Source organism: Mesoplodon densirostris, chromosome 12, assembly GCF_025265405.1.
Source record: "Mesoplodon densirostris isolate mMesDen1 chromosome 12, mMesDen1 primary haplotype, whole genome shotgun sequence".
NCBI classification, from domain to species: Eukaryota; Metazoa; Chordata; class Mammalia; order Artiodactyla; family Ziphiidae; genus Mesoplodon; species Mesoplodon densirostris.
In genome coordinates this window covers 43,876,742-43,899,404 of record NC_082672.1, presented here as the reverse complement: position 1 = coordinate 43,899,404, position 22,663 = coordinate 43,876,742, and the positions used below count along the sequence as shown (strand labels likewise).

The following is a 22,663-nucleotide window of genomic DNA, read 5'->3' as shown; positions in this document are numbered from 1 at the left end:
TAGTTTGTTTTGTTAAAGTTATCAGTTATTAATTTCTTCAGGTCACCAATTTGTGTAAAAAGTTATTGCAAATTAGTAATAAATACAGCTGGGCTTATGATCTCAAAAGCTTTTGCTTTACTTCATACACCTGATCTCTCATGTAAAACATGTAAAAAATTTACTATGACCACAAAATTACTCCATGTCCATCAGGTTAACTTTCAGAAAGTCAAGCTTCTCACTTGGAATATCATGAGGGGAGGAAATCCATCAGCATTAAAAACACTTTGAGATTTTAAAAGAGAATCTTGAATATCAGATATGCTGTGTATTTTCTCCAGGAAAAGTCACCTCTGAAAAGCTGATTTAGGTCACTTCTGTGTCTACTTCAAATCCTGTGTTCTTATGTCTTTAAATAAATTTCTAGAAGCAAGGCCGATGGCTATATAATCCTTTTTGCGTGGAACATAACATAGTGTCTTGTACAATGAGACATTTAAATATTTTCTTTAATTATGATGACAATGGAAGTTCAAACCTCATCTATTTTAGAGAAGTTTTGTAGGCAATCACCATAGAATTTCTGAAAACAGAATAAAATTGACTTAATAGCACACACAAGAGACCTTGGAATTCTTCTCTTCCAGTTGAATCAATCATGTTACCATCTACTCCCTTCCACGTAGTAGTTATCTCCTTGTTTTATTGACTTTCAAACTATGTGATAAGATGCTAGAAAACAACTAATTTTTGTTTATTTTTCTTAGGATAGGATAACAACATAATTTGCCATCCATCCCAGGTCACATTTGAGAGTGAAAGGGGATGTTACTTTTGAATATGCCAGAATAATATGGGCATAAAGCAGGACAGTCCTGGGTAACATGGCATGCATGGGCACTCTCTTTAGAGTTGCCCACTCTTCATCTAGGTGCCCTGTAATGCCGACCCAGGTTACATACTGTATCGCATAGCAGGCATTCGCCAGTCCTACTCCAGCGGCCAGACCTCGAAGGTCAGCCAACTCTTTGTCTTCATTTATGAGACCCGTCAGCCCTTCCTTGGGAGTTTTTTGATTCTTTAATCTTCTGTAACAGACTATAAAGACAAAAGATCATAATTTACAAAATAAAACATTGCTTTCTTTTTCTCTAGGAAATGCTAACAATACATTTTTAAAGTTTATACTGAAGAACACTATTGATAGAATAACAGAATATGATTGAAAAAATATGCCCATAATAGAATAAATCCAGGTACAAAGCCATATAAAAACACATAACTTATACCACATTTTATCTCACTTCTCAGAGTAAATTTTAATATATTTCTTATTGCTGTTATAAACAAGTTGAAGCAACTTAATATCAGAACTTATTTCTCAAAATCACCCATAAACTAGACTCAAAATAAACCAAAACAAACTTGCATAATAATTATTAGTGAACAAATTCATTTCTGAATCCAGATATGTCCAGGTTATACTCCTCAGCAGACCTGAGGAATGCTTTCAATATAATGGCATGCTTTATTTTATAATGCAGAGTATAGGAGTGTATATTCATTGTTTTTCATAATACACATACTCAAATACATAGAAAAATTATTAGAATGAAATCTACCAAGTGTTAGTAGTGGTCCTCCCTAGCTGTGGGATCATGGGTGATTTGTATTGTCTTCCTTATACAATGGGCAAATATTATTTTTATAATCATGAAACATAAGTAATATTTTTGAAGATTAAAATACAATTATATCATTAAGATCGCCCATCAATACTAGAATACTGGCTCAGAAGTTGAAAACAGCAAGGATGCTTTGTGAGATGATGATTAAAATTTGAACTTTATTCCATAGAAGCTTCAGTACCCAACAGGTGAGTTTTATGCAAGTGAAATTCCGTCTGAGGGACCACACAGGGAGGGCTCTTAAGTACCTTTGCTAATGTAATTCTTCAAACCTGAAATGCTCTTACCATCCCTCTTCATTTTTAAAGGCCCAGAATGAGGCCCCAGATCCTCAAGGATGCCTTCTGAGACCTCTGCAACCTCTGTTGATCTCTCATCTCTGAACTTCTAAGACCAACTGTGGCTCTCAGTCAGCATGGCTATGTCACTGTCTTCTACATTTCCTATTTCCTTTTATTGCTGTTTAACATATATCCTGCTATTTATCTTTTCGTACAGGTATGTCTTACCTCCCCCATTAAATGGCAAGCTCCTGAGATCAGCAATTGTATTTTACAGTTTATTTTCCTTTGCTCCCAGCATCAGGCTCACGTTGCACAGTATATATAACCACTCACCAAAGTGAAAGCTGTCGATGCTTATTTTAAAACCCTTGCTTCAATTTTTTATTTATAAGTATGATTGATGAGAGCCCTCTGCACAATACAAATTTTAAAACAATTGCTATTTTCATTATTTGAATAATTCAATCTTTTCTCATGCACTCGCATAATCCTACCAGTAAAACCACATGCACTGCTACTAAAAGCAAAAGAACCAAATTAGCTTACCTATACTCAAAAATCTGTGAGTTCCAAGTACAATAAAGACCTTTAAGTCCTGCGAAAGTCAGATATCCATAGGATGTCTTGAAAGCACAATAGATTGTCTGAAATTATCTCATGATCATCCACTAGAGTTATGGGTTTAACAATGGTGATGTACAAGTAGGCAGGCAAAGGTCAGATGAAGGACTCTTCATGTAATACTCCTTCCCAGTAGGAAAGCAGACAAGCAGTCAAGCCTATATGCCAACTGCCAAATATACTGCAGTCATATGCATAATTCTGGAGGGGCTGGCTTAGTGGCACAAACATCAGCTGTGCAATACTTAGACCCCCTGGAACCACAGGTTAAAATCCTGGCAGAGTCAGCTGAAATTTTTAGCTTTCCAAGTTAGCTGAAGAAATAATATATTCCATATATTATCTGGTGTGGAATCTTTGAAAAGAAATCTCAATTCAAGTTTCAATGTGCTCTCTAATAGCTTATGACTCCAATCAGTTTTGGGAAGAATATAGATTTAGAACACTTAGTAAAATATTGGCTTTCTTTATCCTGAGAGTTCAACTTTATGTTTGTAACTTTTCCTTAAACTTTCCCCTATTTATGAAAAAAAAAAAGAAGCTACTGTTTCCTGAATATGCGCTTGAGTGTTCTCTTCCGGTAAATATCATGTCTTTTTTTGTAATATTTCAGCATGTCAGGGACTCATATGTTAATAATGACAGGGTGACCATATATGTTATAATCCGAATCAGAACATTTTGGGGACTGAAAGGAACTACTATTAATGATTATGCTGAAACAATAGGAATGAAGCAGGATGTATGATCCACTATGGTAACCCCATAGGTCCCAAATTTAATCATCTTTTTGGGAGTTGTCACTGTATTTTCTCATCATTAAATCTTAAGAAAACAAAAAGACTTTTAAGACCAATACATTAGTATAAAATGAGTGGTGGGAAGTAGCTAGCTTTCTGTCTATCTAACCTAATTCTTCTGCTTTCCTGGTCATTTACAAATGAGCAGCGATTTGAAACAAGCAGGCCAGACATCTGAAAGAGAGAGTATTGAATGCTATAAGGCAGAAATGGATCTTCTGCAAGAGGCCCTGCTCATTCTAGACCAGGCTGTCTGCCTGGAGACCTAAACTATCCCGACCAAGGATTGTCACTGGTTTCCCTTTAATCGAACACTTTTTTATACCCAGAGTCATTTTTTTTAATTTATTTCGAACTATAAGTCACAAAACACTTGTTAAATAGCCAATCTGTAATACTGTTCTACAGAAGGCTAAAGTTGGTGCCTTTGCAAGTAGTTTTATCTAAAGTATACTGTGAAGTATAAATACAGATTTATTTTTCATAAAGTTACCCCAGATTAGAAAAAAAAATTCACAGGAGTTAGTGGTTATTGACGTATAGCCAAAGGTAACATTGTGAATTTTATAAATTTATTTCATGTGGAAAATTAAATCAACTCAGAGATTAAATTAAGTAATATGATCAAATTAACAGTTTATTACCTATATTTTTAAATCTACTATACTTACCAAAGGTCAATAGGATTGTAACAACCAGAAATATTCCAATTATAGTAGTAAGTATAAAGCTTGTTTCTGGTATCCAAAAACCATCTAATAAAATAAATGAGAAAAAGAAATTAATTCAAAGAGTAAAACTAGATTGTCTCAGTGATATGCCAGATATGCCAGAGTTAGCTCCTATTGGATTTTTGCAAGCCACTTGTTAAACCATCGGTAGCTTGAAATCAATCATGGTGAGAGTATTTACACCATGAGAAACCAAAATCAAGGTTTTCTTCTTTTTCTTTTCTTTTCCAATGATCTGGTTTACCAATACATCATTGGGATATACCCACCCCATCTTCTACTTTAAAATGGGTGAGGAAACATGTATAATCTTTTTAGTGAATTTGGGACAAAGAAGTCTCAGTCTTCATGCACCATATGGTTGGGAATATTATTTCTTCTATAACATGTTCATGTACATTTAATTCCATGAGTACTGAACTGAGGAATATAAACATGATAACATGGTACCTGCTCTCAGATGGTTTCATTGAGCAGAGGAGACAAACATGTGGACCAGAGCTGGCAAACTATGGCATTCAGGCCACATCTGGCCACAGCAGCCTGATTTTGTACTATTCATGAACTAAGAATAATTTTTACATTTTAAAAATATTATTTGAAGGAGTTCCCTGGTGGCACAGTGGTTAAGAATCTGCCTGCTGATGCAGGGGACATGGGTTCGAGCCCTGGGTCAGGAAGATCCCACATGCCACAGAGCCACTAAGCCCGCAAGCCACAACTACTGAAGCCCATGCACCTCGAGCCCGTGCTCCACAACAAGAGAAGCCACCACAATGAGAAGCCAGAGCATCGCAACAAAGAGTAGCCCCCCACTCACCACAACTAGAGAAAGACCGCACGCAGCAACAAAGACCCAACACAGCCAAAAATAAATTAATTAATTAAAAAAATATATATATATAATTTGGAAAAAAAAGAAGATGCTACAGAGATCACTGAATGTAGCCTGGAAAGCCTAAAATATTTACTGTTTGGTTCTTTGCAGAAAAGGTTTGCTGAGCTCTTCTCCAGATAACTAACTATAATGCAAATAAGAATGATGTCAGTTTTGTATAGAATAATGGGCTGTGTGTGTATAAAATGCAGTAGCTCATTTTGCCTAAGGAGCAGCAGTTAAGCATCACAATGGGTTCATTTAAAGTTAGGCCTTCAGGCTCCCTAACTTCAGACTATACTACAAAGCTACAGTAATCAAGACAGTATGGTACTGGAACAAAAACAGAAATATAGATCAATGGAACAGGATAGAAAGCCCAGAGATAAACCCATGCACATATGGTCACCTTATCTTTGATAAAGGAGGCAAGAATATACAGTGGAGAAAAGACAAGCCTCTTCAATAACTGGTGCTGGCAAAACTGGGCAGCTACATGTAAAAGAATGAAATTAGAACACTCCCTAACACCATACACAAAAATAAACTCAAAATGGATTAAAGACCTAAGGCCAGACACCATCAAACTCTTAGAGGAAAACATAGGCAGAACACTCTATGACATAAATCACAGCAAGATCCTTTTTGACCCACCTCCTAGAGGAATGGAAATAAAAACAAAAATAAACAAATGGGGCCGAATGAAACTTAAAAGCTTTTGCACAGCAAAGGAAACCATAAACAAGACGAAAAGACAACCCTCAGAATGGGAGAAAATATTTGCAAATGAAGCAACTGACAAAGGATTAATCTCCAAAACATACCAGCAACTCATGCAGCTCAATATCAAAAAAAACAACCCATCATTAATCATCAGAGAAATGCAAATCAAAACTACAATGAGATATCATCTCACACAGGTCAGAATGGCCATCAGCAAAAAATCTACAAACAAGAAATGCTGGAGAGGGTGTGGAGAAAAGGGAACCCTCTTGCACTGTTGGTGGGAATGTAAATTGATACAGCCACTGTGGAGAACAGTGTGGAGGTTCCTTAAAAAACTACAAATAGAACTACCATATGACCCAGCAATCCCACTACTGGGCATATACCCTGAGAAAACCATAATTCAAAAAGAGTCATGTACCAGAATGTTCACTGCAGCTCTATTTACAATAGCCAGGACATGGAAGCAACCTAAGTGTCCATCAACAGATGAATGGATAAAGAAGATGTGGCACATATATACAATGGAATATTACTCAGCCATAAAAAGGAACAAAACTGAGTTATTTGTAGTGAGGTAGATGGACCTAGAGACTGTCATACAGAGTGAAGTAAGTCAGAAAGAGAAAAACAAATACCATATGCTAACACATATATATGGAATCTAAAAAAGAAAAAAAAAGATCAGAAGAAGCTAGGGGCAAGATGGGAATAAAGATGCACACATACTAGAGAATGGACTTGAAGATACAGGGAGGGGGAAGGGTAAGCTGGGACAAGGTGAGAGAGTGGCATGGACATATATACACTACCAAATGTAAAATAGATAGCTAATGGGAAGCAGCCACATAGCACAGGGAGATCAGTTTGGTGCTTTGTGACCACCTAGAGCGGTGGGATAGGGAGGGTGGGAGGGAGGGAGATGCAAGAGGGAAGAGATATGGGGACATATGTATATGTATAACTGATTCACTTTGTTATAAAGCAGAAAGTAACACACCATTGTAAAGCAATTATACTCCAATAAAGATGTCAATTTAAAAAATTTTTAAAAAAATAATAAAATAAAGTTAGGCCTTGAAGGATGAGAAGAATTTCAGTTGACAGAAAGTGAGAGAAAGGAAATCCCAGCTAAGGACAAGTGGTAGGTGGTACAAGCCTGCATTCTAGGCTGAGGGAAACAAAGGCTGAGGACCCAGTGTCATGAAAGTTTTTTACCAGTCTGACATGGCTACAGCATAAGGATAAATGTCAGGAAAGATGAACCACAATTGGAGGGCAAATCACGAAAGGCCTTAAATGCCACAGAAAGGTTTGTACTTGATTCTGAAGGCAGTGAATGGAGAGCCATTTCAAGCATTTCAGAGAGTGGTGAAGTGATCCAGATTGTCCTTCAGCTAGATTAACTGTCAGCAGTAGGATTAAGCCAAGAGCACAGGCTAGAAATGGTAGCTTAAATTAGGAAAGTCAAAGTAGAAATAGGAAGAAGTGAACTCATTAGACAGAAATCAAGATAATAAAATCAACAGAACTTGGTGGCCGAATAGAGGGAAAAATCCTACATGGTACTGAGATTTCTAGCCTATGTGATTAGAAAGGTAATGTGTTATGAACAAAAATAGGCTACCCAGTGGAAGATATAGATATCGGCAAGTAGAGTTTCAGGCCTGTTGTGTAGCAGATGAGAGTACCAGGAACAGAATAATAAGGCTGGATAAAAACCAGACTGGGGACAACCTTGGAAATCCATCTAGGAACATGGACTTGATGTGGTGGGCATTAACAATTAGCTGATTGTTACTGAGGAGAAAAAGGACATGCTGATCTTGACGTTTTAGGAAGATCACATAGGATGAAATGAATAGTCCAATAGTTTCAATGATAGACTGGTGAAGTTAGACAGTCACCCAATTTACTGCTAATGCTAAGAATTCACTTCTCTTTACCTCTGAACCTTTGTGTAACAAGTTAATATATAGACAGACATGATAACATACCTCCAACGAATATAATATCCTCACTGATTCCACTATATTCACCAAAACCCAGATTATTTACAGCTACTACTCTGAACTGAAATGTTCCTTTCAGATTTTTGGACTTCCATGTGCAAATGCTAATGCATGAGCCATTAAATGCCATCTTCCACATTAAATTCTGGTTCTGTGAATTCTCTGAAGTGCCCTTACTGCAAAAGAAAGAGCAAAGTTATAAATATAGGAAATATACAAGACAATATATGTGTTATTTCTAGGTGCTCATATATCATTTAATGACAGAACTCCAAAGCATCTCCTGTTGCACACTTTGCCCTTGATTTCATTGCTCTCACATGGTTTGGCTACAGAACATAGCAGAGTCTTATAAAGTCATTCCAACAGTGCCTGGAGCCAACCAACTCAGCCCATCTGGAAAATTATGAATAATCAATGGCCAAGAGAAAGCTGAAGATCCTCTTCTTACTACTAGGGTGTGCAAACTTTCTTCAGAATTCCAAACACATAAGACAATTATTTCATAATTTTTAACTGCGAATTTTTTATTTTTCTTAATTTTTGGTGTCTCATGCTATCTGTCATCTACTGATACCATATCTGGATAAAATACAGAACATAAAATTGAAAAGGAAAATAAAATAGTTCAGCTACCAAAGTTATCATTGTATCTGAGATTCCAAGGTTCATTGCTTGCATTTATATTGGCGTACACTACCTCCATGTAATAATCCTCATTATTCTTCATAACGAAACATGGGAAGAGAACAAGAGCTGGGTTCAAAAGACATAACTGAAATTACTTTTAACAGAACCACAGACTGAAGGCAAGTTCAAGGCCTTCCAATTATGCCTTTTCTGACAACGAACTTTTCAAATCTGAAACTTCTCAGACCACAGCCATTTTAGGACTTAGTACCAACCCACAGTAACCTTGAGGATAAGTAATGGAAGCCAGTTCTGCTCTCACTAACTGAGTGGTTGTCCTGAAAGAGCACCAAGGACAGCAAGGGCTGAGCCTCTGAGGGACAGGGAATGAGCAAGGGCAGCAAGGATGGTCACAACTGTGACCAGGAGCTAAGTGACCTCAGGACCATCCTAAGTAAAGCTGTAGGACACAGTGATTTTGTACATTGTGTGAAGTCTCATGTTGGGCATTGGCAATTTCATTGTTCAACCCAAACAACGCTGATCCAAGAGAAAGAGACCCTTAAAAAATGTATAAAGTGCCTCTTCACAGATACTGGCCACTGAGGAAGAGAAGGAAGAACGCTTCCTTGGTTGAGCACCTTCTATTTACAACACACCGTACTGGGGCTTTTCATATGTTGTTGCATTTCATTGAATCTTCTCAACAACCTAAAGAGGTAGATATCATCATCCCATTTTACAGATGAGAAAACTTAAGTTCAAGAAAGCAATAAAGCAAGGATTTAAACATGGTCTGTGTACTGGGTTGAATAATTCCCCCCAAAATTCATGCCACCCAGACCTTGTGAATGTGACCTTGTTTGGAAATAGGGTCTTTTCAGATGTAATTAAGTCAAGATGAGATCATACTGGATGAGGGTGGGCCCTAAATCCAATGACCAGTGCCGTCTTAAGAAAGAGAAATTTGGACACAGACACATACAAGGAGAACATCATGTGATGACAGAGCCAGAGACTGGAGTGATGCATCTACAGACCAAGGAATGCCAAGGATTGCCAGTCATCACCAGAAGCTAAAAGGCAAGGAAGGATGCTTCCCTAGAATGCAGTCCTGCCAGCACCTTGATTTCAGACTTCTAGTCTCCAGAACTGCTAGAGAATAAATATCTGTTTTAAGCCACCCAGTTGGTCGTACTTTGTTCCATCTTCCCTGGAAAACTCATACAGTCGGCTCAGCTCCCAAGTGCATGCCCCTTGCACTACGACCACCACTGCACCATCAGCAAGTACACACGAGTATCCTGACTGAAGAAGATATTCTGAGATACTGTGAGGTACTCTGAGACAGATAATACATTCTATTATACCATAGTCCCTCTCCTGAGAGTAGAGACTTGGGGGCAAGGAAATGCAGAGTATTTATGGAGCTATGCACTTAAGGTGTTACTGAGGAGAATACACTACAGGGGTCCTAGTAAGACCATGGTGTGGCCTGGTTGGTGAACATAATTGCAGTCACAGACCACCAGGATGGTTCTGCAGGTCAGAATGTATTTCACTCTGCATGAAAAAAAAAAATGACAGAAATTTCAAGAAAGTTTCAGTTAGAAATATGGCCAACATAATTCTCTAGCATGAGCAGGAAATTTTTTTAAGGCTATGGGAATGCCAGAGCAAGATGAAGTAAAAATAGATCTAAAGCTCAAGTTGCCAGGACTATAATTATGGAAGTGACTTTTGTCCTTGGAGCTTCTTAAAAGATGGCTTCAGAGTCCCGTGAGGGGAGTGTCTATGGAATTTGGAAATTCTCCCCTCAAGTTGGCACAAAATCAGCTCATCTGAGCCAGTTATGATTCACAGAGCTCCCCACACTGGCCAGATCTGAGGTTGCATATATTCATCAGGTTTTCATCAAAGGCACATTTTCAGTCCCTGGGAACACACTACAAACTGTAATCTTGACAATAGAGAGAGAATCCTGGGTTGCCTATACACTGCAGGCCATTTCAGATCTTGACCTGATTTTACATTCTGAAAAATACCTAACTCATTGTCAATTCTCACTAGACCTTATTCATCTTCCTAAAACAAATTAACCTCAGAAATTTACATGCATACCATCATCTAACATCAAACGTCAGCTCAGAATAGGTATTAAGTAAATATTAGTTACATGCTCAAAAGATTGAATTGTTCCCATCGACAAGCAGTTGCAGATTTCTGAGAAGAATGACTATCTGCCTTGTAATTGAGTGCCAAGGCTGACCACTAGGAATTGTGCAAAGAACCTAATGATGCATGCAAGGCCCTTAAACTAAAGATCCTTTGTGTTTATTTGTGAATACACGTTCATAAATATTGTTACTTTTGATCTAATAATACCTTACAATTAACGGCTTAGGTCTTTGTAGTTTACAAAGCACTTTTGCAAATGGACATACCTCATCTCAAGGATATAGTACATAAGTCTGCTTCCATTATCATCAGCATTTTCCCACTGTATTGAATTTTTACTCCCTTCTAATAATTTTGGAATGCCTGGTTTACTTGGGACTCCAGCTTTGGAAACAAAAGAAAATCTGATTTGTATGTTAGAAGTATAAAATAATCTGCAAAACATCTTTCTATAGACTGTATTTACTCAGAGGAAAGCCAGATACATTAAAGAAATATTCAGAAAATTATTCAAAAATTTTATTCAAGAAATATTCAAAAATTCTCATATGATTGCATATTTTTAAATGTGTAACTGAGGTTCTTATTAGTGACAGATTAGATGGATTAGTGATAGGAGTAACAACAGATCTTAGCCTGACACGAAATAAGTGATGCAAATAAAAAGAATTATTGTAAGTTTTGGAGCACTTTCCCTTGAGTCTTATAGGGATCAACTTGGAGTTATGGTATACCTTTTAGAACACTAGTTAATTTAATATACTTGTTAGATATTTTTTATTTTGGGCATCTGGTTATAGTAGTCAGTAGTAAATATTTGAACACTCAGTGACACTGTTTTCATTTAGTTCTTACTGCGAAATATCATAGCTAGACAGGAAATCAGAATACTGAAATAATTTTGCCCAGTTCAGGATCCTGCAAGACCAGATGAGTATTACCTCATTACTGCCAGTAAGGACTCCTACCTCTTTTCAATTTCTTCAGTCAGGCTCTAGAGATAGTAATTTACTCTTTTAAGAAAAATCTCAACCTCTAGGATTAGTGAAGTAAGCGATGAGAAAAGAAATGAGAAACGTCTAAAGTTTTCTAAGTGTGGAATATGTTAGTACTCACCTTTAGTCTTAAAGCTTTCTGGAAGTGAGGTGCTATTTTCTCCTGTCCTGTACACCACCACTACTCGGACATTATAGGAAGTATAAGGCTGTAGATCTGTGATGTTACAAACATAAGCAGGACCTTGGCTGCACGAAGCTTTAACATGGTAAAACTCATTGTGCTTCCACTAGAAAAAGAAGTCTCAATTAACATTTTGTTTCTTTAAGAAAAACATTTTAAACATAGAAATTCAAAAGCTTGTGGCAATTAAAACTTAAAGTTTACTTTCTATTAAAAAATAAGAGCTCCTTTTTGAGTGTTTGATCCCAAATATTATCCTTACCACCAACAGCAATTTTATTTTTTATGACAAGGTATAAGTAACTTGAATGGTGGTCCTTAAGATAAGTCCAAGGTGGGAAGTGCACCCCTGACTATATATCATCAGGAGGGATTCAAAGCTTGACTTCTTGTTATCCCTAATCAAAGGCATTTTTATTAAATCAGGATGACTGAGAACACAAATTTACACCTGAGGGGAAATGATGGATCAAAACAGTGATACTTTCAGTTCCACGGATTTGCTAATTTCAAAGTAATAATATTTTTACATATTTTGATTCTTTGAAGAAGTCCACAGTAACTTATAAATTAAAACATTTAGTTTTTCCTCCCCAAACCCTCTTCAGACATCTAACCAACATTCCTTATATTTATACACAGGAAGCCTAGTTCCCTAAAAGAAGGACATTTTTGCCCACCATCACTCAGTCACTAAGTAACAAGGTTACAAGTTAAATATAGGAAATGTTACTTTCATTTCACTGGGTCTCTAATTATAGCTATCTTAAACTTCTTTCTTTGAAACACTGCTTTAAAAAAATCTGTATGTTTGGACCCTTAATATCTTGTTTGAAAATGATGATTTTTTTCAATGTACAAATAGGAAAAGACAGAGGCATCCTGTCAAGGGTTCTTCTTGCATTTTCCTCAGTAGAGTTTCCTAAGAAGGTCAGTTTCCATAAATAAACCTGACTTTACATCTCCTTTTTCATTTAGCACTCACAAGGTCATGCCATTTCATTGGATGGGCACTTTATATTAGTTTTCTGTTCAGTTAGAAATGATTCTCTGTAGCACCTTCAGGAAGTAGACCACCTGGTTCCAGAAAGAAAGAGGAACAGAAGGAATGAAAAAAAAACAAAAAACAGAAATGCTGATGTCAGAGACATTGCCTGTTAAACTCATAAATGTCTCAATCCCACTGAGACATATAGCCTAATGAAACAGATGCACTGGGTCCTTAATATTTAGTCTGGACTTTCTGAGAGAGACAGAGCGAGAGAAATGCTGAACCCTGGCTCAAAAATGTTAGCCCGTTTTGGTTCTGCCTCCTTAATGCTCTGTCATAGAAGCCTTCAGTGAATAGTCTAGATGGCTCAACATTCCACACCATCCAGAAATTATCAGAGCTCCTTGGAATGTCAGGGAGATGTTTGACCAGGGGCTTTGCTGGAAAACTGTGGAGTATTGACCTCACCACAGCAATGAATGTTCTGGGCAGACCATCAGCTTGGAGAGGTACCAAGGGCTACCCCAGTAAATCACAAGGGAGTTGGGATTTTCCATTCATCAGAGGCCAACAGGTGCAGGGGGGGAAGGCTACCACAGAAGATTTCCAAATTCCTGGGCAAGGGTGTGAGGGAAATGGTGCAGACTATGGTGCAAACTCAGTGTCTCAGTTTCAGAGATTGAAACCAGAAATGTTTGGTTCTGGTAGGGATTCCCCTGGACAGCTGAGAAAAAGACAATTGTAATGAATTTCCATGAAAAAATTTTACCAAAGCAAAATTATTTGTTTCTCCTCAATCTTAAATTGAATATGTTCTTCTGCTATACATTGTTGTGAGAAAGAATCTATGAAATTTAAGACCAAGATAAAAATTTAGCCTTGTGCTCTAATTCCCTCATTTTTCCATGTAAGGAAAAGATGAAGACTGGAAGTTTATCCTTTTCTCCTTTCGTTTCTGAAAAAAAAAAGTTCATTAAAATATTTACTCACCCTCATCACCCACCCCTCAGAGTTTCAGTGTGGAATTACAGGACCATTGCTAGCTGTCCTATCATTATGAGTTAGATTCAACTTGCTCAAAAGAAATAGAACTTTCTGACTAGATGTAACACAGCCTTCTACTGTGCTCATCAGTTAGTACTTGTAGGTGGTCACACATGTAGAAATTACTATCTTACATGTTCAGCTTCATGATTTCTTAAGTGATCTATCTGGAACCTGTGCTGAGCAAGTGTAGCGGAAGTTTTGAAAGAAAAAGCATCACATGAAAGTCATGAGGACTGAGCCAGGTGGCCCCTGTCTACTGTCCCTCTCCCAAACTTTGCGAAGCTGGGTGGGTGACGATGACTCATGTTCCTTCCGTGTATGAACCAAGGAGAACCTCTGTAAGGATGAGTCAGCCCTGAGGGTCCTCCCCTGCACGGTTGTGATATCTGACTCATCAGGGCGCCTTACTGGGTCTCTGGCTTCTCATCAGTAAAATGAGAGGCTGGAGTCATCACCTCTAAGGTCCTTCCTCAGTTCACGTCTTTGATCTGGGAAATGAACTTTACATCCCTCCCCTTGACCTCAAACTGAACCACATTAAGCTCACGTAAATAGATGTCCCCAAAGAGATGATCCTTCAATTTCTCGAATTTAAAACTGAATTTTTATGAAATGACCATTTTTTAAATAGGCAACAAATCATCATAAACATGCTCAATGGAAGAGATCTGATTGAACTATGGTCTTTGGTCTTACCAACTTAATATTCACTGCTGTTTCATATTTTTCATACTTTTTATCTAAAAGTACAAGATTATAAAAAATATTTTACATAGAAAAATTTTAAACCTCTGGGAAGCAACTCCATTTTTAAAGAAAAGTGAGGTCACGACTATAATGATTTGTTTTTAAGTTCCCACTAAACAAAACACTCCTAACCAATCTTTACAAATGCGGACACACAAATATATAATAATGAAAAGTGAAACATCACAGTTATAAAAACTTAATCATCTATTAAGTATATCAGTATAAAAATTAATGTAGACTTTCCCTAGCAGTGAATTAATTAGATTAATTGAAGCTTAAATTCAGTGGGCATTTTTACATTGGTTAAAGCGTGAAGGTTTTTGGATGAGGAGCCATTTAAACTAGTTTACAAGCCAAGATCCAACTAGTTTAGAATAAACTAGTTTTATAGTTTACTTCTCTCCTGTTGCTATTCAGCCCTGAAATGGCTGAAAGAACATTTCTAAACAAGGTTTTAGATTTATGTTTGTTCATTTCTTTCCTTTTTTTTTTCGTAGAAAACAGCAAATTGCTATGGACTTTAAACTGAAGAGCCATGCTGGTAACATCTAAAGTAAGTAAAACATTATGCAACCAGTAAACCATAATTTATACCCTTTTATGTGAAGCCTTATAAGAGCAAATTAATCTCACTGGGAATTTTTTCTTTTTTTTTTTTTTTTTTTGGCGGTACACGGGCCTCTCACTGCTGTGGCCTCTCCTGTTGTGGAGCACAGGCTCCGGACGCACAGGCCCAGCGGCCATGGCTCACGGGCCCACCCGCTCCACGGCATGTGGGATCTTCCCAGACCGGGGCACGAACCCGTGTCCCCTGCATCGGCAGGCGGACTCTCAACCACTGTGCCACCAGGGAAGCCCGGGGAATTTTTTCCATCAGAAATTAGTCTAGATAGTTTACCACTTCTATCTGGCAAACCTGAATCAATGAATCTTGTCAAATATATTGCTCATTTATACAACTGGATGCCCTAGAGATATCTTTTTAAAGGCCTTTTGATTTATTCTATAGCATAAAACAAAGATTAGCATTAAAAGTGTACAGTGAGGGCTTCCCTGGTGGCACAGTGGTTAGGAATCTGCCTGCCAATGCAGGGGACACGGGTTCGAGCCCTGGTCTGGGAAGATCCCACATGCCGTGGAGCAACTAAGCCCGTGCGCCACAGCTACTGAGCCTGTGCTCTAGAGCCTGTGAGCCACAACTACTGAGCCCTCGCACCACAACTGCGGAAGCCCACGTGTCCTAGAGCCCGTGCTCCGCAACTAGAGAAGCCACCGCAATAAGAAACCTGCACACCGCAATGAAGAGTAGCCCCGACTCACCGCAACTAGAGAGAGCCCACGTGCAGCAATGAAGACCCAAAGCAGCCAAAAAAATAAATAAATAAAAATTTTTAAAAAAGTGTACAGTGAGATGTACCTTTTGGAGTTCAAACCAAAATCTGATAAGGTGAACATTAGATGGAGCCTTCCAATCTAATTGCAAACTAGTGTTCTCTGGAACCAAGGCATGAGGTTTCTCTGGCGTGTCAAACGTTTCCACGGTGACAGGATGACTCTCCGTGCACCACATTTCCTCTGCGTGGCAGGCCAGAACCTTTTTGTAGAAAAGAACAATTGCTTACCTTTTCTAGAACCTTGCACTTGAGAATGGCAATAAGAGTACCCAATATACTCGCCGTACTTTTAACTCATAGAGTTTTCCACCAGACAGTCTAGTAACAAGGAGAGAGAGCCTCCCATTTGGATATTCACTTTGCCTTAGTGGAGTCTCAGGAATGGGAGCCAGATGAGAGATTGCCACCTGATAGCGGACTGCCTCTTTCGGTCCATTTGGCTTGTGAGTTTCTCTCCAGGATATAACGAGGCTGGTGTCTGACTGCACGGTTGTGTTAATGAGCCAAACCGCCTCTGGTACTGAAATAAATAGCAGTGCACAATAAGGCATGTTGCAACAGCACTGAAAGATGGAAAGAAGTAATGGGGTCTTGGTTGTGGGATAGGCATATCATGTGAGCAGAATGAATGACAGATGTTCCAAAGGAAAGCCAGCCTCCTCCATAATGGTAAGTTAACAGGCTGCCTGAAAGACTCTTGCTTATTTTTGCCTAATGACTAAATCATTCTCTGACTGCAGCTCAAAGATATGGCCAATGATGAATAATCCAATTCGGGTGAGTTTTGTGAATGGCATCAGAGATGTGTGAAAGAAATGGCCTCCCCTCATAATAATCGCCACCTCTTACAACACCTTTTCAGATTCTAAATCCACTTTCTTTAAGGCAACGATGTTATATTACTTTACAATTCAGTAGCCTTGGTAAAATTCGCATAGAGAAGAGGCTTGGCTTTCCTAGGTTTCACCACATGTACAGAGACCTGTAAATACATGGGAAGAGAGTGACACTGTGAGGTGAGACCAAAGAATGTGTTTCCAGACACATAGAATTGATTATGATGTTTTGCCATGTAGTTGCTTTTCATTTTGATGGGATATTTTCCATCATCTTCTGGTGTTAGCGTAAGGATCATGTCAGTAGAATATTCTCCTAGAAATACATTTTTCTTATTAAGCTTAAAAAAACTCACATAATAAAGATAACTTAGCATCCAGATAAAAACCAAGTATAGGGCTTCCCTGGTGGCTCAGTGGTTAAGAATCCGCCTGCCAATGCAGGGGACATGGGTTCGAGCCCTGGCCCGGGAAGATCCCACATGCTGCAGAGCAGCTAAGCCCGTGCACCACAACTACTGAGCCTGCGCTCTAAAGCCTGTGGGCCACAACTACTGAGACTGCATGCTACAACTAATGAAGCCCACGCACCCTGAGCACATGCTCTGAAATAAGAGAAGCCACCACAATGAGAAACCTGTGCACCACAACGAAGAGTAGCCCCCGCTCGAAGCAACTAGAGAAAGCCTGCCCATGCGCAGCAACAAAGACCCAATGCAGCCAAAAATAAATAAATAAAATAAATAAATTTATTAAAAAAAAAAAAACAAATATAGGCACAAACAAGCACATATATCACAAAATTCCACTCTAGAAAATCCCACACCACACCCGTAACTCACCTCCACTTTTAGTTTTTCCCCAAATCTCTTTTCCCAGAGGTAATTGTTCCAAAGGATCTGAATAAAAATTCCTTACAGCTGTCCGTATCATATATGTTGAAAATGGTTGTAAACCTTCAATAAGGGCTATACTCTGCTGAAATTCCTGTAATTAATTTTAAAAAATCATTGTCTTATTTTTTGTACAAACGGGGAGAAATTATTTAATCAAAGAGAAAAAAACTAAAAGACTCAAAAAATTTTAATTCATCTTTAAATCTTGGATCATGAGTGACAATCTTCACTGTCCTAGTCTGCCCAGAATGTCTCCAATAATAAATGCCAAATGATTGGCAGCCTCAGTCAGTTGTGACACAATCATTTCACTTAGGAAGCTGAATTCCCAGAGCACACTATCTCATTAGCGTTGCATTAGAAATTCAGCAGGAAGGTATTGTAAGGATGTGACACATCAATGAATACAATAAAAGATTAAGCTACATGATCTAATCATTCTCAGAAATAAAGTTTAAGAAACTAAAAAGGCTTTCCTTACACTAATGGTTCTCAACTTTGGTTACACTTTGGAATCATCTGGGAAGTTTTAAGAAAATAGTGATACCTGGGTCCCACCCCTAAAGATTCTGATTGCATTGGTCTGAGGTGAAGCATGTACTCCGAAATTTTAAAAGCTTCAATGTGCTGTCAAGTTTGAGAACCACTCACTGTCTTTGGCCCATATTAATCATTATGAAGACAATAAGAGATAAGCTCTAATAAGAGAAATGTCCAATGCCAGAAACCCAATCTTGGTCAGCCAAATGATCCAATCTGTCTCTGAAACAACTCCTGTTAGAAATGTGTAAAGAAAGGTTAAAATAGACAAAATTTTAAAATAAATATATTTTTTAAAAATAGACAAAATAAAGGAAGTTACAAGAATCAGAAAGAAAGTATATAGTGCTTAACCTCCAATAGATGGTGGTCAGTTTCACCTTTTGACTTGATTAAAAAATAAGCACAAAGAAAAATACTGGATACATACAATTCCATCACAAAAACAACTGGAACACCCAGGCCAATGATGGAATGAATTGTCTCCATTCATTCAAGAAATATCTAGTAATGCCTATACAATGCCAAGTAGTAGGCTAGGTGCTAGGAATACAATGATGAATAAAAACGTAGTCCCTGCGTAACAACACATTTCACAACATATAGAAAATAAACAAAAATATAATGTACAATTTTTATATTAGCTACATGCTATGGAGGAAAGGTATACAGAAATGTTCTTTCTGTCCAGTTCATTTCTTACCCCTCAATCTGCAGGAATGGCCACAAAAACAAGTCTCTATCACTTTCTGGGGATAATTAGATAATTAGGGAGGGAAACAAACCCAGCTCTTTTAGGACACTCAGGAAACAGTCACTATAAGGCAATCTACCGACTGATTAGGGTTAATATACTTCCTTGAAGCTTAACTTACTCGTAGACAAGAGACTAGATAGAACACAGTATGTTTTGATGAGTCATCTTTAAAAGTTTGCATCACAGTGTGTTTCAGAACATAATACAGAAAATACTATGGCTGAGGATTTTATATCAAAAAAAGGCATCCTGTGAAAAGACAAAGACAATGGGCTCCAACCTTACCAGCATTCTATCTTTCAGTTCAGAGCTGTTCTTCCTGTCATTTACTTCTTTGTAATAAAGCAGGTATGTGGGAGTGGGACTGGTGATGCCATCCCACGTGAGGTTTGTCTGGACAGGTGGTAATCTGATTGTGAGGCTGGTGTTAGTGGTGTTAAGTATAGTTGGCTCTGCAATATCTGAAGCTAGAGACAGAAATGCTCTATCTAAAATAATAATAAAAAGATTAAATATATACACATGTACGTACAAGAGAAACAGCAGATTTATCTAACATCAAGGATAATATCATATTTTCTTTTTAGTTAACTGACAAGGTATGGTACATTGGAGTGTTGGAAATGTTATTCAGGACAGGAAGACACGTTTTTTTCATGTGTTTTAAACATGTTAAACACCTGGGAAAGAGTGCAAAATAACTGGTAATTGCTTACAATTTCCAGCAGATGGGGCTAAACTACCCTTAATTATGTACCTAGACAGTGAATAGCAAAATAAGTTGACCCTTTTTTATTTTGAAGAAAGTAATGAGAGCATTATATCAATCATATTTTTCAATGAATTCCGATTATGAAAACTGATGTTATCTTTAGGACTTTTATTTCTAGGGATATGCGTGTGTGTTCAAACTCAAACAGATATTGCATGGATTTTTTAAATCTCTTAAATGAATTATTTCACCAAAATATGCACTCAGCTTATTTATAAGTTCTCCCATGTTTTCATATTGTATAACCTACATATTTTATAACTGAATACATTTAAGCAAAGAGGGTTTGTTTTACTCATTTCTCTCCCTCTCTAAGAGGGAATTATACTGAATTTAGAATGACATTGTGACTTTAATGGCAGAGAGATTTTGTGAAAAAACTCAGAGACCACTTTAGGTTTGAATGTCACCCATGAGGCTATGTAATGCTGTTTTTGTTTTTGGTTGGTTGGTTTTTATATTTCAAACATTTATTTTATTATGACTCTCAGCAAAAAATATATAGTCAGTTCTGCCATAATGTGATACATGCATTCCTAAAAGTCATTGCATCATACAAAATCCAGAGGATGTGTGGGAAAAATAGAGTGAGGGGCACAACACTAAAAAACTTCATGAGTGACGCATTAAACAAACAAGAGAGAAACTTAATAAAAATGGTAGCACAAATGTACACATGTTAAATGGTTGACATATCTAATCCTATAATACATAGGCATTTTACCTTGAAAAAGACCTGAAATTTTATGCAAAGCTTTTTGACACCACTGGGAGGTCTAAAATATCAACAGGGGAGAAAAAAGACAAAAAGAAGGGAAATTATGGGACTGAGAAGACAAAGAGGATAGACAGAGAGAATGACAGGACAAGGGTTTCCCATGTCTAAAGTAGCCTGCCACAGCCCAAGCCATGTATACAGACAGAGATAAATTGTGACCCAGGGCAAACAGCAATCACAACGTGCACCAAACCCTGACCGTTTGGAACAATGCTGAGAGCACAACAAAGAATTGGAGGGACAGACTTGGAGGAGGAAACATTATGAAATTTTCCTGACCCTAAACTGGGAGAACAAGCTGATTAAGTATGTGACTTTCTTACCTGGAAAAGGCTGCAGAACTGAACTGTAAACCAAGATATGCTTACTACTTAGGGCCTCCACCTGGGAGAGGATGGCCCCATTGCTTTTCTTTGCCTGATAAATTTGTGTGCTGTCCTCTGCTGTGGAGATCCAGTATAGAAATTGTCCATCCACAGTCAAGCTAACAAGCATTTTTCCTGTTGATGAAAAACAGAAAAGAACATAAAGAACAAAATACATATCTGACATTTTCTACTCTAAGCAATATGTGAAATCCTTTTTCTATAGCATAACTGATAAATTTTGAATCTATTATTTCAATATGAAAAAATAATACTTTTATGACATTAGCCTAAGGATTTTACAGATATTTTCTCATTTTAGCTCCATATCAAGCCAACAAAGCAAATACTATTATTATTAGCCTCATTTTGTATAAGTGGAAACTGAGGCTTCGAGGGGTTAAATAATCCCCTCAAGGCCACAAAGTTAGCCAAGGGCAGAGCCAGGATTTAAAAACTTACCTGTGTGGGGCTTCCCTGGTGACGCAGTGGTTGAGAGTCCACCTGCCAATGCAGGGGACACGGGTTCGTGCCCCGGTCCGGGAGGATCCCACATGCCGCGAAGCGGCTGGGCCCGTGAGCCATGGCCGCTGAGCCTGCGCGTCCGGAGCCTGTGCTCCGCAGCGGGAGAGGCCGTGGTGGTGAGAGGCCGCGTACCGCAAGAAAAAAAAAAAACCTTACCTGTGTGATTCCACCCCAAACAACACCAACTGAAGGGAGGTATTAGCTGAGGCATAGGGCTCAGTGCCTTGCTCAGTATATTTATCAATGATTTAGAATGAATGCATAATAAACATATTTACCAAATTTGCAGATAATACATGATTCTTACTGTCACTAGTACATTGTCTTTGACTTATTCAAAAATATCACAACAGAATCGTGAAATGGATTGAAATTTAATAGCAACAAATATAACATCCTAAATTCAAGGTTAAAATTAAATCTGTAAATAAGGAATGAAAGAAATTCTGGCTTAATAATAGTTAACATGAAAAAGACTATGGGTTCTTCAAATGGCAGGCAGCCCAAAGACCTGATGTCACTTTAGCTGCAGTAAAAGAAGACCTAGGAAGTCAGAGGCCCTCTGTGCTGACCAGAACATACTGAAAGTACAGTGAGTCATTACGGGACAACATTTAAGAGAACTAGGCAGCTAGAGCGAAACCTCAGGAGGGTGAATAGGGCAAAGAAAGATCTAGAAGCCATACCACCTAAGGGGTACTTACAGATACTTGAATTTTTTCCTCTAAAGGAAGTGCTCAGCATGGGCTATGGCAGCTGTTTCCACATAGTTGAGTCGCTATCATGTGGAAAGTGATTGATTTATTCTTTGTAAATTTAAAAGTCAGAACTCAGGCCAATGAATGAGAGGAATGGGGAGAAAATGGCTAAACATAAGAAAAATATCTAGCGTTTAGAATTGTGCAAAAATTAAACAGACTTCCTTATAAGGTAGTAAATTGTTTTATAAACAGGTGCTCAAAGAAGGCTGTTTTGGTAGAGGGGATTTCTTCCAATATTACGTCAGCTAAATGATCTCTAAAGTCATTTTAATTTTCTAATTTTTGGATTATGGATTTCAATTGTGGCTTCATGAAAGACTGACTAGTTCTATAGCTATAAAATAATGGCCCATTAGATAATTCTTGTGTATCAGATGTTAAAGAAAAATTATTCTGACACTTGTTTAAATGGTAAGGAAGACTTTAATCAAGGCTGTTGCAATATTGTAGTAGGGGAGGGAGACGTGCACAACTCCAAATACAACAAAGACAACTGGGGGTTATAGCCAACAAGCAGAGGGAGAGAGCAGTCAAGAAAATTAC

The 22,663-nt window shown here is 37.9% G+C and overlaps 1 protein-coding gene across 2 annotated transcripts in view; it reads right to left on the bottom strand.

Moving 5' to 3' along the window:
* The window catches only part of ROS1 (ROS proto-oncogene 1, receptor tyrosine kinase), a 114,488-nt gene that overhangs the window by 27,394 nt on the left and 64,431 nt on the right, over positions 1 to 22,663 (bottom strand). For both annotated transcript variants that reach the window (XM_060114794.1, XM_060114793.1), the window contains 10 exons: positions 20,793 to 20,969; positions 19,205 to 19,407; positions 17,569 to 17,713; positions 16,178 to 16,410; positions 15,914 to 16,090; positions 11,646 to 11,814; positions 10,796 to 10,913; positions 7,707 to 7,897; positions 4,047 to 4,130; positions 945 to 1,080 (listed from right to left, as the gene is read on the bottom strand). In XM_060114794.1, coding sequence (XP_059970777.1) covers positions 945 to 1,080; positions 4,047 to 4,130; positions 7,707 to 7,897; positions 10,796 to 10,913; positions 11,646 to 11,814; positions 15,914 to 16,090; positions 16,178 to 16,410; positions 17,569 to 17,713; positions 19,205 to 19,407; positions 20,793 to 20,969 — 1,633 coding nt within the window. The remainder of the gene's footprint in view (positions 1 to 944; positions 1,081 to 4,046; positions 4,131 to 7,706; positions 7,898 to 10,795; positions 10,914 to 11,645; positions 11,815 to 15,913; positions 16,091 to 16,177; positions 16,411 to 17,568; positions 17,714 to 19,204; positions 19,408 to 20,792; positions 20,970 to 22,663) is intronic.